The sequence below is a fragment of the Bubalus kerabau genome, chromosome 9, assembly GCF_029407905.1.
Source record: "Bubalus kerabau isolate K-KA32 ecotype Philippines breed swamp buffalo chromosome 9, PCC_UOA_SB_1v2, whole genome shotgun sequence".
Classification (NCBI taxonomy): domain Eukaryota; kingdom Metazoa; phylum Chordata; class Mammalia; order Artiodactyla; family Bovidae; genus Bubalus; species Bubalus kerabau.
In genome coordinates, this window is record NC_073632.1 from 47,919,381 (window position 1) to 47,937,825 (window position 18,445).

The 18,445-nt window shown below is 36.5% G+C and overlaps 1 protein-coding gene across 4 annotated transcripts in view; it reads right to left on the reverse strand.

Annotated features, from left to right (window-relative positions):
• The window catches only part of CDC40 (cell division cycle 40), a 48,772-nt gene that overhangs the window by 25,052 nt on the left and 5,275 nt on the right, over positions 1 to 18,445 (reverse strand). For all 4 annotated transcript variants that reach the window (XM_055535215.1, XM_055535213.1, XM_055535216.1 and 1 more), the window contains 2 exons: positions 10,572 to 10,658; positions 2,751 to 2,880 (listed from right to left, as the gene is read on the reverse strand). In XM_055535215.1, coding sequence (XP_055391190.1) covers positions 2,751 to 2,880; positions 10,572 to 10,658 — 217 coding nt within the window. The remainder of the gene's footprint in view (positions 1 to 2,750; positions 2,881 to 10,571; positions 10,659 to 18,445) is intronic.

The window sequence follows — 18,445 nt, forward strand, 5'->3', positions numbered from 1 at the left end:
ACTTTATCACATTCAACTGTCCACTCATACTCTGAGGACCAATTCTTCGTGTGCCATGTTTCTATTCAGAATCATTAACCTGAAGGAACAGGCTAAGAAGCCAAGAGGAAAAGGAAGAATAGGACAAAAGAATTCACACAAACCACTGAGAGACTAAGAACTCAGATAAACACCAAAAATGGGAGCTAAAAACAAAACAGTAGCATAAGTGAGTGGGACGATACAATAAATGAGACTATCTTCCCAGATAAGGAGTAAAGGTGGCTGTGATAAACTAGATAAAATAATACACTTAGATTACAACACTGCTACAACCGTTTAAAAATGGGAAGAAACGTAGGATTAATGTTTGTTCTATATCACAGCAGAGTTACAGAGTGATAAGTATGAGACTTAGGTAATGCTGAATTCCTGTGCCATCTCCTTCATGTCTCATGTAACACTAGTACAAGGTCTCAGGAAGGTTTGCTCCCTGGTACTAAGCACATTGGAGAAGGTAACAAAGGTCTGTAGCTTTACATTCCATATATAAGAGTGAGAAGAGACAAGTAGATAGGATCTGGAGCTAGACAAGAATTTTTCATGAAAAAATGATAAAACTTTTAAATTAACACAAAGTTATACTTGCTTATTACCTGGAGGGGAAAAAGAAAAAAAGACTGCTAAACCTGAGGTTGGTTAACTTGTTTACTAATTTAAGGTCAAGTAAATGGTTCTCAGTTCTAAGATTTTCTTAAAACCATACATTTCTTAGTTTGCAAGGGGCTACTCCTTTTATTCCAGGCTGCCTAACATAGTATATCCCACATTCACTTTTTATGTCTTTAACTCACTAAATAGTTCATTCTGTGTCCTAGCCCACTCTCTCTTGATGGAAGAGGCAAAAAAAAAAAAAAAAAAAAAAATCAGCTATTTTTTTCCCCTAAATAAGCTATTTCTGAATCTAGTCCTAAAGCCAACTGAATAGCTCTAAATGCTTACTCTTGTTATAGGGTAGCTTAAGAAAAGTAGGTATCTGTATGAACTTTGTTAGGTATCTGCACTGCCTTTTACTTGTTTAAAGATTTAAACTATCTAAGCTATTGCTTAAGGCCCTTCTTTCTAAAGTCTAAAAAAAATATGCAAAATCTTTATGTTTGTTTTATTATAGGCTAGGATATAATAAATTCATGATGCAACAGGGTTGATTTTTATGTACTGCACATATATTTTAGGTTTACATGGAATCTCTTATATGTAAGCAATGGGTACAATGCATTTATTTTGTTGGACTGGAAGTGTCATTGAACTCTTTTTGGAGATTTTAGAGGTATAGAGTCTTTCGCTATGAATTTTGTCACCTGGCTTGGTGAAATATAATTTAATATATGACAATCTTTTTTACAACCAGTTTCCAATATATTGTGGATAAACAACTAAGACTATTTGTACTAAACCTCTAAACTAATTCAGTGAATCAGTTTACATCACTCTTTAAAAACTAGAAAAAAAAAGGAACCCTTTCCAATATTAGAATAATTACGTAAATTGAGATAAAACCAATCAGAGGGTATTACATAGCTCTTAAAAATAATAAGCTTTGAGATTATAAAGTAACACTGAAAAATGCTTATGACAGAATATTGATTTAAAAAAGCAAGCTGCAAAATTTTCAGTTTAGAAGGATTATAGCTCTATAATACAAATATGTATAATAAAAAAGACTTGGAGGAATAAATTTCACTAAAAGTAGGCATATCAGTATGGTAGGGTTATAGGTAACCTTTTTTCCCTCTTTCCTAAATGTTTAAAATTTATGTCATTTTTTAGCGAAAACAACTATTATTAAAAAGCATCACTGCATACATATTTCACATGATACTGCTTTCTTAACTTTTGCGGGGCCCTCCCTTAAGATAATGGAAGTTAATGGCAGATAGGACAGAAAAAGATTACAACTACAACAGGCATAAAAACATTCTCAGTTACTTTGCTTAATCACTCTACCAAAAAGTTCTTCAAAGCAGAAGGTGATCAATGTATCTCTCAACCTACAGATGTAGATTATAGGAAGAGAAAGAAAACGCACCACCAAATATGAACAAATCTGATATAAGTGACCAGACTTCTGTTCTGTGGAACCAACAACAAGGACAATATTATAAAGACCATCTTCTTTCAGAAGGGATTCCCAGCTTTGTATACACGTTAACTTGTAGCCATTCCATTTCTTGATATCCCTCAGTAATCAACAGAAAACTTTTCAGAGAGAAGATTTGAGAAAGAGAGTAAAGTCAACCAGTACATAAAAAAATTAAAATATAACTCTTAAGACTCTCTCTCTCTTTAGTCGCTAAGTCCTGTCCAACTCTTGCGACCCTATGGACTGCAGCCTGCCAGGCTCCTCTGTCCATGGGATTCTCCAGGCAAGAATACTCTTCAGTCTATCCTGTTATTAACCAATTTCAATAGCAATCTGCATATAACAGTCATTCAGTAAGAAGTGCTATCAAAAAGTAGAACAGAAAACATTCTGTTTTTAAGACTGCAGAATATTTCTAGTATTCAGAAATCAGAGCAGATTTAGAATGACAGCTAAAAATACTAGTGCACCTTCCCATCTGTATATTTACAGATATGTATAAGAAAACACATTACCCTTTTAAGGCAACCAGATTAATAAATTTAAAAAGCCAGAAGATAAAATTGGTTATTACACACACACACATCATTTCTAATAAGGTTTAACTTGAACTCTCTTATCACCTTACCATAAGTGGCAAAAGTTCTTCTTTGCTGTTCAAACATAAAATCATTGATGTGGGCTGGTTCAGCATATCCAGAAAGCATATTTCTAGGGGCAGCCATTTGCTGGGTTCTGAAGGGATTTTCTGGTCCAAACTGCAATGTTATGAGGAAAAAAACAATAAAAAAATTCTCAATAGAATGAGTAGAGTTATTGCACAGTGTATTTTCAACTCTAAATTATCAGGTGCCGATTAACCTATTTGTAGACTTGCTCCCCTCACATGATTCAGGACAACCAGTCAGTGGCTTGTTAGCACTGTTTGTCAGCCACTAGCACAGGAGAGCAAGCAGCTCACTCTATATGCAGCTATTTAAGTTTAAATTAATTAAAATATTCAGTTCTACAGTCATTCTAGCCATATTCAAGAGCCCAACAGCCACATACAATTATTGATTACTACATTTTCACCACTGCAGGAAGTTCTATTTGATAGTGTTGCTCCAGATAATTGAAACTCACTCTAGTTTTGTCTAAACCATGATTTGGGCATTTTTGGAGTGGTGATATAATTAAAAAAACACATTTTTCTCTGCTATTTGATTATGAGTTTCTCAAAGGTGCAGACTTAGAACCCTCATACTTTCCATACTGTCTGGCATATAGAAAGTACTAATGAAGGAAAGATTAATCAGAGCCTGACTGGGGGAAGAAGACAGGAAATAGACAATAAAAGTAAACTGCTTGAAAAAGTCCTAGGAAAAGACATTACAAATGTAAACACAACTTTTCCACTCTGAAAAGTCACACTATGAATGTCTGAAAGTTATACAAAATAGTGCCATTATTACCTATTTGTTTACAACGTTCTGAGTTCCAGAATGGCTTTCCAAATGTTATTTAACTTGATGTATACACAAATTCCGGAGAAGGCAATGGCACCCCACTCCAGTACTTTTGCCTGGAAAATCCCATGGATGGAGGAGCCTGGTGGGCTGCAGTCCATGGGGTCGCTAAGAGTCGGACACGACTGAGCGACTTCACTTTCACTTCTCACTTTCATGCATTGGAGAAGGAAATGGCAACCCACTCTAGTGTTCTTGCCTGGAGAATCCCAGGGACGGGGGAGCCTGGTGGGCTACTGTCTATGGGGTTGCACAGAGTCGGACATGACTGAAGCGACTCAGCAGCAGCAGCATACACAAATTCTGGAAAGTTAGAGAGGTATTCTCTTTCTCATGTTAGAAATGAAAAAAAAGTCAAGATGACATATCTTACCTGCCCAGAGTCAATAATTTGCTTAATGCTATTAAAAAAGGTATTAGGAAAATTCAGTTCTTTTCAGTTTTAAAATAAAGAATAAAATGAACTTCCCACTTTGGAAACCATAGAACTATACAGGTCAACTGTTATGATGTTAGAACTGTCATGATGTTAGAAAGATTCTGATGTTAGAACATCTTAGGTCACTACCATGAGAAACCACCTTTTCCATTATATACTTCCAGAGCCATAAATATAAACTACTGAACTTTTCTTAACCAGAATGCTGTGTTCTCTATATATCAACATTATACTATGCACAAAAGTCTGAATTTAAAAGTTATATTTGCTGTATAATTTTTTCTGCTTTAGAAGAAAATAAATTACTATAATATTCCTTTCTATTGACAGCTTCCATTTCTAGGTTTAAAATGATTCAATCTTAAGATATCTAATTTATAGATAAAGATTTTATTACTATTTATTCTAATTAAAATGTAGGACAGGTCAAGACTTCACAGCCCATATTCCTTCTTCCTGTGCTGATAGGTGGAAATGCAGGGGAAAAAAAATTAAGATTGCTGAATGCTGGAAGTTACAGTTAACTTCATTTAGTTATTAAATTTATTACAAAAATAAGAACATTCATTAAAGATAATGAAACAACTTAAGTTTTCCAGATGATCTAATTGCTATAGCCAGTTAACATCTACAAAGCAGCATGTGATATTTCTGGGGATAAAAAAATTCTAAAACAATAAAAATCTCCATTGCCCATATCATTATTCCTATCATGTATAATTAATTACCAATCATTACGCTTATAACTTCTGATTTGAAAAAGGAAAGTACATTTCCATAGTCTAATTTTATTAAGATTTTACAAAAAGAGAATAATTCTTCTACAGGTCATACATGTCAAACTGTCCATCTTTTACAAAAAAATTCTCAGTGTTATGAACTATGATTTCCATAAGAATATAGATCCATATATTCCAGTAAAGTATATCTTGTGGTACTATTCTTTTTTTTTTAATCAAACCATTTTATTGAGGGGCTTCAAGGGAGGGTTGAAAAGCTGAAAGGACAATTAGATCTGATGTCCTACTCCTGGCTGGGATATGCCCAGCTTCATAGCCACTGAAAGCTGTGGTGCTATTCTTAACACAGTCTGAAAATTTAAATGTGCTTGGACTTAACTTATATGCAGAGTACATCATGAGAAACGCTGGGCTGGAAGAAGCACAAGCTGGAATCAAGATTGCTGGGAGAAATATCAATAACCTCAGATATGCAGATGACACCACCCTTATGGCAGAAAATGAAGAGGAACTCAAAAGCCTATTGATAAAAGTGAAAGAGGAGAGTGAAAAAGTTGGCTTAAAGCTCAACATTCAGAAAATTAAGATCATGGCATCTGATCCCATCACTTCATGGGAAATAGATGGGGAAACAGTGGAAACAGTGTCAGACTTTATTTTTTGGGGCTCCAAAATCACTGCAGATGGTGATTGCAGCCATGAAATTAAAAGACGCTTACTCCTTGGAAGGAAAGTTATGACCAACCTAGATAGCATATTAAAAAGCAGAGATATTACTTTGCCAACAAAGGTCCGTCTAGTCAAGGCTATGGTTTTTCCGGTAGTCATGCATGGATGTGAGAGTTGGACTGTGAAGAAGGCTGAGCGCCGAAGAATTGATGCTTTTGAACTGTGGTGTTGGAGAAAACTCTTGAGAGTCCCTTGGACTGCAAGGAGATCCAACCAGCCCATTCTAAAGGAGATTCAGTCCTGGGTGTTCACTGGAAGGACTGATGCTAAAGCTGCAACTCCAATACTTTGGCCACCTCATGCGAAGAGTTGACTCACTGGAAAAGACCCTGATGCTGGGAGGGATTGCAGGCAGGAGGAGAAGGGGACAACAGAAGATGAGATGGTTGGATGGCATCACGGACTCAATGGACACGAGTTTGGGTAAACTCCGGAAGTTGGTGATATACAGGGAGGCCTGGTGTGCTGCGATTCATGGGGTTGCAAACAGTTGGACACGATTGAGCGACTGAACTAAACTGAACTGAACTGAAGCTGTGACAACAACAACGACAAAATCTTCCACTGATACAGGCAGCTGCCTGGGGTAGGATTCATCAACTTCTAGCTCTCTCCTTAACTTGCTGGTTACTGGCAGCCATCAGAGCTGACCTCAAAGATATTGAATGTCAACAGAGGAAGCCAGAGAATGTTATTCAGCAGGGCTCAGCTCTGACCAATTATTCTCCCAGATGTTCCTGTTCTGTGTGAATATGCAACTCTTAATTCTAGGTTAGCCATTAAAAAATAAAACAATGCCCATTTAAAAATATACAAAGCTGATTTCTAAATGCTTCTTTTCAATTTTTGGTAGTTAATCAAGTTTAAGTGTAAATATATATTCAAATGATTTTTAAAAATAGATATTCAAGTTAATCAGGTATGAGTATTCAATAGTTTTTAGCTCAGATAATACTGAAGTACACTGTCCAGTTCAGTTGCTCAGTCGTGTCCGACTCTCTGCGACCCCATGGACTATATAGCACACCCGGCTTCCCGGTCCTTCATTATCTCCCAGAGTTTGCTCAAACTCATGTCCATTGAATCAGTGATGCCATCCAACCATCTCATCCTGTTGCTCCCTTCTCCTCCTGGCCTCAATCTTTCCCAGCCCAGTACAGAAGTACACTGTAGTCAACTACAATTGTAAATCTCCCATATAAAATATACGTATTTAAGTATTAATTCAGCCATTGTACCAAAAAAGAAAATGTTTCTGAGGTAAGCAAGCTTTCATTTGAGTGAAGCAGTGCTTTATTTATAAACTAAGGAGAAAAGCATTTTTAATTTAAGGCATTAGCTGATAAATCTAAGAGACCATGTATTATAAGGCAATGGTTCTCACGTTTTTAGCAGGCAGAGTACTTGAGGGTTGATGCCTTAGTAGTATGGGGCTTCCCAGGTGGTGCTAGAGGTAAAGAACCCACGTGCCAATGCAGGAGACTAAGAGACATGGATTCGATCCCTGGGTCGGGAAGATGACCTGGGGGAGGGCATGGCAACCCACTCCAGTATTCTTGCCTGGAGAATCTCACGGACAGAGAAGCCTGGAGGGTTATGGCTCACAGGGTCACAAAGAGTTGGACATGACTAAAGTGACTTAACATGCATGCCTTAGTAGTATATTATACCACCACAGGAATTAAGAAATCTCATTAAGTAAAAATTGACTATATGAAATAAAACTGTAAGTTCACAGATAGGAAAAAAACCCCTAAGTTATTGAACAAGTAATTATTCTTAGATTGTTGCTAAGTTTTTCATGAATATTTATTGCAGTAATCAATGTATAAAACATTTATAAACAATTTTAAGGTGAGAAGAGTATATTATTATTTTCTACAATTTTGGAAAAGATCACCACAATTCAATTTTATTGGCAGAATACCTCAATCTTGTAAGACATAAGCACAGTTTAAATATTACAATAGCATATTTTATTAGTGATTCTGTGACCTTGAACCTCAGTTTCCTCATCTGTAAAATAAAAGTTCTCATCTATCTGACTTCTGAAGCCCATTCTAACATTAATATTTACAGCAGCCCTTCTGGTCAGATCTTAAACAGTAACTGGCATTTCCCCCCTCTAAACTTTTATATTTCTTCTATTCTTAAAAGTAGTGTTATTTTAAGGAGTCTGAAATTCTCTCTGAGGCTTATGGGCTTCTAGAGAAGCTAACAAATATACTTTTCTCTAAGTGGATCCAAAATAAAATAGCAGTTCGTTAATTTATAATAGTCAAAACTGCAAACTACACTGTGGCTTCTAAATGGTCTCATAGTTATGGAGTGATTGTTAAGAATGATCAAATCCCCAAATATGGCACCTGCAGGCAGTATAATCTCAGTTAAATTCCTCACTCTAAAATAGGGATACAAGTACTTCATAGGGTCGTAGAAGGGCTAAAGGAGATAAGGCATACAAATCCTTCAGGGTGGTACCTGCCATAGAGTTATAAGTGGTTGTTTTATTTCTTTAGTCTCCATCCCTGTTCTTTTCCATCATGCAAATCTTTAAAATAAATCTTCCTAAAAACTCATCTATTAAATCAAGACCAAACTTGCTACCTTGGCCCCCAGAGCCTGTGCAATACCTTCTGTACAAAGTGCTGCTCTAGTCTTAGCCTGTTCCCCTCTACTAATAATGACTAAAGCACTACTGTTCTTTATATTTTGTGATTTGGCTTATGCTGTTCCCTTCTGCCTAGAACCTTTCCTCTAAAGGCCTACCTAGCCATCAATGTCAATAATATTAACATAAATAATAATAAAGGCTATAATTTATTAAACGCTTATTATTCTGTACCAGAGAGTTTCCTAAGCACAACATATCTTATCTCATTTATTTTTATAATTCAGTAAACAGAAATAATCTTCATTTTACCTATGAAAAAAAATAAGATAATTTAAGATCACAAAAGAACTAATAAGTGGTCTGTGTAGCCCCACATCTCATGTTGTTAACCTGGACTGTATTGGTTGGTCATTCAAAAAAAAATTGCTAGTTACACACACTATAGAAAATAGTCTGGTCTCTCTCTTTTTTTTTTTTCTTAAAAACAAAACAAAACAAAAAAACACGTGGCATATCCTCTCTGGTAAACACTAGCATGAGGAAAGGGATTAAATCTTGTTTCTAATGATGGATTTTCAAATCATGAGAACTTGAATTTCATCTAGGAAAGCTCTGGTAATACTTTCCAGACTTTGGCAAGTTATTCAGATTCTAGTCAAAAAGTTCAAAGTCGGTAATTTATATCACAGACAATTTCTTTGTAAAACTGTAATTTTTCTTCACTTTTCAGTCTCATCACTATTTTCTTAAATTGTTGACAATAAGCATTGAAATGTTCCTAACATAAACCAATTGATACATCTAATGTGAGGTTCCCTAACATAGGGTGGGGGGAGAACAAAAAATTAAAGGACTGATAACCCCAAAACAAGAATGATAAACGTACTGTCTTGTCAATAGCATCCCACAATTTTTTGACCTTTTGAATTTTTCTTGAAAGTTTTGAAAAATAATCACACAGCCGTATGTTAGTTATGCACAGGATCTAAAACTTTAAGAAAAACAGGCTTTATAGGAAATACACTAACAGAAGAATGTCACACATCATGTCACTTTCAAATTTTCTCATTTTCTGAATTCAGTGGCTAAACTGAAGTACTTTACATTAAAAAAAAATATACATAATAAAAACATATATAATAAACTACCTCTGTTTAAAGCACCAGCTAAAATGGTGCCAAGAGCTAGGAAACAGCCTATAATTTAACAGGTATAAGGATTTAAGAAATAATGGAATAAAATAAAATTGTACCACTCTCCAGAGCATGAGAATGCGATTTTTGCTTATTGCACACTTAAGAGAATACCCAGGGCACTAGCACTGCCATCCTTGGCGGCACTACACGGTGCCACTGCCGAATTTTAAGTGACCGTGGAAACCTAAGCAGGCAAAAATTACATGAAATAGCTTATCAAAAAAAAAAAAAGGGCAATGACTATATGCCAAAAACGAATAAACATTAAAAAGTACTTTTTTCTCTACCAGGATCAATAAGATACAGCTCCTCATCTCTATCTTTAAAATGCTCTGAAAGATCCTGCTACTGAACTGGTATTATTATTACTTTTTATAATGATCTTTTTCTGACATTTTTTATCAATCAAGCATTCTTTTCTCCTTTTTAAAGGCTAAATATCTAAAAATCTAATCTTTTCTACAAAGACTTTCCGACAATTTTCATTATTTGTTTTTTTTTTTTTCTTCAGCTTTTTTAGTGCTTCCATCACCATTTATCATCAAGAAAAAGAATTCATAAGATGTCTGACTCAGAGCAAGCAATAAACAGTGTGACTAATTTTGAGCCATGACCACATCAGCATGGCATCTCTTTTTACTGTTTAACACAGCAGCATTTGTCACTAGGTGTTTCATAATATACTATGCATTAATGATGCTAATCAACCACAATTTTTTCCCTCAGTTAACTTGTAACACTCCCTTATCAACACTGAGAGGAAGATGTTAACTAAGTCTGCCTCTAAGAGTTAGATATATCCTTACAAAAGTGTACTATTTAACTTTTGGAGAATAGAAGGATGTATTTTCCCTTCTTTTTTAAATTGAGATATAAGTAACATATAACAGGAGATATTTTCTGACAGTTTAAACGGTGTACTTTCATGAGAAAACTTTGAAAAATTCACCAACTGTTTATGTACCTAAGTATGGGCTTCCCAGGGGGAGTCAGTGGTAAAGAATCCACCTGCTAAGCAGATGTGGGTTCGATCCCTAGGTCAGGGATCCCCTAGATAAAGAAACGGCAACCCACTCTAGTATTATTGCCTGGGAAATCCAATGGACAGAGGAGCCTAGTGGGCTACAGTCCATGGGGTCACAAAAGAGTTGGCTTAGCAACTAAAACAACAACAATTTAAATACTTCAGCAAAATACACTCTTAATCTAATACATTTTCTTACCTCAGGAGCAAACATGGTCTCATAAGTAGGATTATACTGAACCTCTTTGACAGCAGGGTCAAGGTGAACTCCAGTCTCCAAATCTTCCTACAAGAAAACCAAATGAACATTAAAGATATGACAAGTAATTACTATATTTTATAAATTACATTAAGGTCACACTAGCCATCTTAACACCAATTTTATGAAGATTACACTAGTACTTTATGATTAAGCATTCTAATAATCAAAGGCTAATAAAAGTACATAATGTAAACAGTTATAGGGGTTAGAATGCATAACAAAACATTTTTCCTTCCAAAGCACTGACTATCTTATCTGAACAAATTAAAATTTCTAAATAAGTCAACACCACTCAAAGCCTTATAAGAGAGTCCAAAAGAGAGTCCTTTTTTATTAACTCAAAAGGTCTGATCTTCTGGTTCCAAATTTAAGAGAAGCACGCCTTCTTTATTCAGCACACCTTATTAGATATGTACCGGCATGGACTTGGTTAGGGAGGAAACCTATTTCCTCCAGAGGAAATTCTATTTCCTGCAGAGGAAATAGAAGGGGGTGTCAGGGTCCAAAACTTCTAAATCTATGTGTTATTATCTATGTCAACTCTTATATTCATCCTCCAATTTAATGAACATAAAAATCTCATCTCCACCAGAGAATCACTGGTAGTCTATCTTATGTAACCCCACCACATGAACAATTAAAAATTACAATTTTCTAGCCTGGATCTCTTCCCTGAAACTCTAGGGATTTATATATCTGAGCTTTCAACTCAACATCTTTTCTCCCAGGATGTCTAACAGGTATTTCAAACTTAATATATTCAAAAAGGGAACCTCTGGTTTCTCCTTAAGGTTTCTCCTTCCTAAGTGACTCCTGCTCCTGCTGCTGCTGCTAAGTCACTTCAGTTGTGTCCGACTCTTTGTGACCCCATGGACTGTAGCCCACCAGGCTCCTCTGTCCATGGGATTCTCTAGGCAAGAATACTGGAGTGGGTCCATTTCCTTCTCCAGTGACTCGTTCTAGCCTTCTCTGAGTGAACCATAATTCTACCCTTACATCTGTTCAGGTGAAAATCGCCAGAGTTATCCTTGACCTTTCTTTCACATTGTACATCCAACCCATCAGCAAACCCTCTATCTTCTCTGGATACCCAGAGTTCACCCACTTTTCAAAGTCCTTTTTCACTATCACCTCAGTCCAACTTATCTTCTTGCACCTGGATTATTGTAATACCCTCTGAACTAGTCCCTGCTTCTGCCCTTGTCCACCCACACCTCACTCCATAAAGAGGCCAGTGTGAGTCTTTTAAAATATTAGTCGGATTATGTTACTCTTTCACTCTTAAACCCTCTGGTAGCTTCTCCGCTTAGGGTAAGAGCTGAGTGAAGGCCTGCAGGGCTCATTACCAAGTTGTTCTCAGAAAGTATGGCTCCCAAGAGTAGTTTTTATAGGGCATTGCTGTCTTCCTGGACTGTCTGTCCTGGCTCAAGCATTTACTATTAAAAACGTGCTATCGCTACATGTTTTATTTATATATCAAACATGTTATAAACAAATTTCCTTTAATTTAATTAGGGTATTCAAGTTATATTTTGAAATTTTTAAGGAAGTTATATATCATATATGATTTGCATTTCAGTAAAGCTGAAATTACAAAATTGCCATCATAAAATGAAAAAGTTTGAATCTAACTGGTTGAGAATTTACCCTCCATAATCTGTCCTTTATCCTTACCAACTCTGTCTTCACCTAGCTCTGTGCCTGTGCTCACTTTACTCCAGACTTGCTGGCTCATCTGTTATTCCTGGAATTCGCCAAAAGGCAATCCTATTTCAGGGTCTCTGCACTTAACTCTTCCCTCTTCTTGCAATGTTCTTTCTCTGGATAGCCACAGGACTGTTCTCTCTCCTTTCAGGTCTCTGTATGGTTTTTCTATTTTCCCTTTACCCTGCTTTATTTTTCTCCATTATATTTATCACCACCTGACATATTTATTGTCTACTTCCCTCTATTAAAGTATAAGCTACCGAAGTTGGACTTTGTATACACAAATGTGTCCTTAGCCCCTAGAACTATCCCTAACATACCACCATCTTTATTTTGCTGGCCTCTTGCTGATGTAGGATACATCTGTCAACATAATGCAAAGCTAATACAAAGCAATATGGCAAATTTTGCAGGACAGGTAGGATATCATGAAGTTGACAGTGATGCTGGAGAAACAGTGTCACAGACAAACGAAGATCTGGTAGGGTCAGACCAGTTAACGACCAAAGGTAGAAACCTGACGGGAAAAATAATACTACAGGCAGTTATGCTTCCAGAATTTTGTCACTATTAAAACACCCTTCACCAAAGCAGGCAACTTAGTTACTTGACTTCACAAAGATACAGTCCGGTCTGGCTCCCTTAAACATCCTTCCTCTTTGTTTCAAAATCGTCTACATCTCTATCTTATCCTTTCTCTTGACTTCAACCTCCACCCCCAATTTTTATGTGCAGTCTTGACCACACCTGGCCTCTGTATCCACATACTTAACAGACTATTGAAATTCATTATACGGATATTTCACAACATCAAACACTTTGCTGTGTCCAAAACAGAAGATACTCTTCCCTCAACTCTGCTGTCACACACTAACAAAGCAGGCACTGAGTCTTACTGATTGTACCCATGAAACATTTCTCCAGCAACCCTATTCCCAATCTCCATTTTCTACCTCCTAATGCACACTTCATATCTTGCCTGGTCTATTATAATACATCCTTATCTGCTTTAATGTGCCCCATTTTTGACTTATTAGACTAATTGCTGATTTTTTAAAATACCAAGCACTTTCATGTTTTCTGTGCTGTTGGCAATGTTACTTTGGTCCTTGTGCATTTCCCTTCATTATCTGATAATATGTCATCTTCTTTTCCCTGATACTTTCTCTCCTCTTGGCCCAGGAAAAATATTTTTCATCCACAGTTCCAAGAGACGTTGTTCATAACTCCTAATAGACCTTGTAATATATTATTTGTTGCACATGACTTTTACTTAATATTTCATATCCTTACTGCCTAGCAGAATGCAGGGCATTAAGTCCATGTTCAATAAATATTAGTTAAATGGAAAGAAATGACAGATCCATAGACAAATTAGAAGATGAAGGCTGACCAAAGATCACTGAATTCTGCATTTATGTCACAAAAAATCTTGGCCAGAATTTTGGTAATGGGGTGAAGTATGGAGAGCCTGTTGCAAGGGGCCGAGGTATAACGGAAGATTTAGGAAAAAAAGACAGTAAAATTTTTTGCTCTTTCAAGACATCTGGCAGTAAATAAGAGATGAGGAGCCAGATTGAAGGATTTTAATGGTAAAATTCTGTTTCTTTCCTTTTTAAAGAAAAGGCTAAGCCAAAGATTCAGTCAGTCATAAGCTACAGAAAAGGCACAAGTAGGGAGAAACATATGATAAGAATGAGGGAATAATCAAAAAGCTGTGGTCATTCTGGAAGAGGGGTGGGAAAGGAGTGAATCCGGGAAAGAGCCAATTAGCCTCTGAAAAGAGGAGGAGATGAAATAGAGACTACAGTAACAAGAATGAATAATGGGTGATAGATGTTTGGAGTTGGTGGGAGACTTTGGGACTCACAGGTGATCTTATAATTTTCTTTATGTAGTTAGGAACATAGACATCTTCAAAAAACAAGGGTAGTATCTGGATTCACTTATTCATTCAGTAAATACTGCCTGAGTGCCTACTATGTGTCAGACACTGTTCTAGGCCCTGTAGAAACAGACAAAGCTCCCTGTCCTTATAAAGCTTATATCCTAATGGGGAAGACAGACAATAACCGATATAATAAAGAAGTGAATTTGCTAGAAGAGGGTAAGTGCTATAAAAAGGAACATTTAACAACATCAGTGCCAAGATCAGGGTAGACACAGTATGTCACATAATCCTTGCAACACTTCTGTGAAGTAGTAGCAAGCTTAAGTCACCGACCCCAAGGTACCAACAGAGTAAGTAAGAAAAGGAAAAAGTTAAAGTAGCCACAATGAACAATGTTAAAGATACCTAATTAGTGGCAAACAAACAAACAAAAATCACTGAGTATGGGTCAGGGTTTTTAGTTACAAGTAAGTGAAACGTTGCCTGGAAAATCCCATGGACGCCTGGTAGGCTGCAGTCCATGGGTTCGCTAAGAGTCGGACACGAATGAGCGACTTCCCTTTCACTTTTCACTTTCATGCATTGGAGAAGGAAATGGCAACCCACTCCAGTGTTCTTGCCTGGAGAATCCCAGGGACGGGGGAGCCTGGTGGGCTTCCGTCTATGGAGTCGCACAGAGTCGGACACGACTGAAGCGACTTAGCAGCAGCAGCAGCAGCAGCAAGTGAAACGTTCACAGGCTGATTAAACTATATTGAATCCTTTTGAGTTTCTCTTGGAATTCTCAAAGGTGGAGAATTAGCTTGGGGGAACAGGCGCCAAAACAGGGTTAAGTATATAGATGGAATCATAATTCAAAATCAATCATGTCTCAAAATCAGTCCAGTGAGGACAAAAGGTCACTGTTACCAAACATGATTATTAAACACTGGATGCTGCGATCGAGACTGCTGGTTGAAGGAACTAGATTATGCTGGTCACCACTGGTTGCCACGTAAAATGTTCTTTCTTTGCTTCCTCATGGATTAGCTTTAGATTAGAATTTAGGTGGTGCATCTGTCTGTCCCAGCCCAAACCACAGCCCTAAGCCTTAGCCAACAGGGAGCTGGGAGAATGAGAATCTGGGTTTTCAGCTTCTGAAGCAGGGAAGGGTGTTAACACTACAAAGGAAGGGTGCTCCGAAGCTGGGCCCCTACTTACGTGATACATATACGTTACCCCAGAAAGCATACCAAATCCTCATTGACTATAGAGAGTACATAGGGCTTAGCATCAAAACACAATACCATAAAGTTAAGCTGCATAAAAATGAAATTAAATTATTTTCTCTCATAACATTCAACTTATACTGATAAACTGCTTAAAAGAACAAGAGGCTCAGCCACATTCATACCTCCCCAGTGGTTTTTTTTAGAAAACAGTTGCTAGAACCACTTTATAATATGATTTACCAGATCTTTCTGATTAAGGGTATTTTAAATATTCTAAATTTGAATTACTTTAAACAGAGTACCATGAGACATCAAGTTTTAAACACAAAATACAATTTAAAAAGAACTACTTTTAAGAAGCAACAGTGGCAACTAATAAAAAATATAAATAGGTCCCAGTCTCTGGTTCCTGCTAATAAAATTACAGAACAAACTGAACAACTCTTCAGAAACTGAAGAGTTATTAATTTTACATTTAATTAGAAAAACTTGGACAACATCACAACCTTGTTTTAATACCCACGAGGAGTTCAGTAACAATTAGGCATGCAATTGAAATTAGCAGAGAATTACAAAGGATTTCTATTCAGCTTCAATTATCCATGAAAATTAAAGTGCAGTAAGTGAAGGGCACCCTATGGGTCAAATAAGTTTAAACAGGTTATCTTTTGTTGATTCAAAGTAATTTGAGAATAAAGTTAAATATTATCTACATTGTAGTCTTTTTCACATTTCTTAGCTGTTATACAAATAAGAAAATGGATGCAAAAGCACTTTGTAAACTATAAAGCAGGACATAAATATTAACCATTGTTACAGACTATCAATGTTATAGGTTTTTGTCCCCAGAAAGTGAAAATAACTAGACTTCTAAAATGGGAGCTTAAATGGCTGAGATAAAATAACAGAAATTCATATGAAGATACCTTTTGAGTTTTGCCCTTAAAAAAATACAGAGGAAAAAGACTATAATAAAAGATAAAATGTTTTCTATTTCTAAAAAATTTGGCCCAGGGTTATAAGTGCAATTTCATAATTTTCAAATCTGGGGTTTTGTAGTTATCTTTTTGTGTCTGATTAGCTTAGATGCATTGTGGTCAGAGAATGTGATTATGATTTAAAATGTACTGAGATTTATTTTATGGCCTAGTACATGGGGTAGCAAACTACAATTACTGGGCCAGGTCTAGCCCACAGTCTGTTTCTGTATCAACAAGCTAAGTAAATGTAAGATACTTACATTTTAAAGGGTTGTTTTAAAAAAGAAAGATGGAAAGACAGTAAGATGTGACAAAGACTGTATGTGGCTAGCATGTTATATGCGAGTCACTCAGTTGTGTTCGACTCTTTGCGACCCCATGGACTACAGCCCACCAGGCTGGAATTCTCCAAGCCCACCTGGAATTCTCCAGGCAAGAATACTGGAGTGGGTAGCCATTCCCTTTTCCAGGGGATCTTCCCGACCCAAGGACTGAACCTAAGTCTCCTGAATCACAGGCGAGTTCTTTAACATCTGAACCAACAGGGAAGCTCAGTGGCCAGCACAGCCCAAAATATTTACTATCTGGCTCTTAACCAATCCTTGGCCTAGTATATGGTCAGTTTTTAAAAAATGTTTTATTAGTGCTTAAAACAATTTTCTACATTGAATGCTATGTCCTTTATACCCTTTAGATACAGTTTCCTAATTTTGTTGTTTGAATTTTCTATATCATTACTGATATTATTTTGCTTTATCCTATCAATTATTGAAAGAGGTATATTAAAATCTTCTGCTATAATTGTAAACTTGTCAATTTCTCTCATAGTTATAAAAATTTTTGCTTAAATATTTTGAGCTTTCTACATTATTGTGTGCTAAATTGCTTCAGTCATGTTTGACTCTTTGAGACCCTATGGACTGTAGACTGCCAGGCCCCTCTGTCCATGGGATTCTCCAGGCAAAAATACTGGAGTGGGTTGCCATGCCCTCCTCCAGGGGATCTTCCCAACCCAGGAATCGAACACGTCTCTTATGTCTCCTGCATTGGTAGGCGGGTTCTTCACTAGTGCTACCATTAGATGCACATAAATTTAAAATTGTTACATACCCCTTTGTGAATTGAGCCTTGAATCATTATGAAGTGATCCTTTTTCCATTGTAAGTCTATTTTACTGACCCTAATACAACCAATGCCATTTTCTTTTGCTTGGAATTTGCCTGATATACCATTATGGAAGTAGTAAGTCAAACAATTAAATAATGGGAAAAAAAACCCCCACAATTTATTATTATACTAGCATAAAAATAAGATGCACCTAGAAATCTCTGTGGGGATTCCTAGGTGGTGCAGTGGTAAAGAATCCACCTGCCAATGCAGGAGATGCATGCAGTACAGGTTCAATCCCTGGGTCAGGAAGATCCCCTGGAGTAGGAAACAGCAACCCACTATTCCACAGAGGAGCCTGGTGGGCTACAGTCCACGGGGTCACCAAGAGTTGGACACCACTGAGTGACTGAGCACACACACAGAAATCTCTGCAACAAAACTGTTCAAGATATTGATGCAGGAAATTATAAACTTTCAAAGAAATTAAAAATCTAAAGAAGACCTAAATGAATGAATAGATAGAACACTGTCTTCAAACTGATCTATCATTCAATTCAATCTCAAACAATATCCCACTTGGATGTTAGCAGAACTTACAAGTTAATTATAAACCATATGTAGAATTACAGGGGACAAGAAGAGCCAAGACATTCTTGAATAACAAAAAATGGATAGAGGTGAGGGGGTAGAACAACCTACAAAGATCAAAGCCATATTATTAAAAATATTCATACCATACACAAAACTTAATTCCATGGATTTATGGCTTAAATGTAAAAGCAAAAATATAGTGCTTTCAAAAGACAAAATAGGAGCATATTTTTATGGCTTTGGTAGAAGACTTTATCCAACAAGGAAAATCTGTGGCTTGTTATTTCTCCATAACAAGACACAAATTTGCAACATACATAA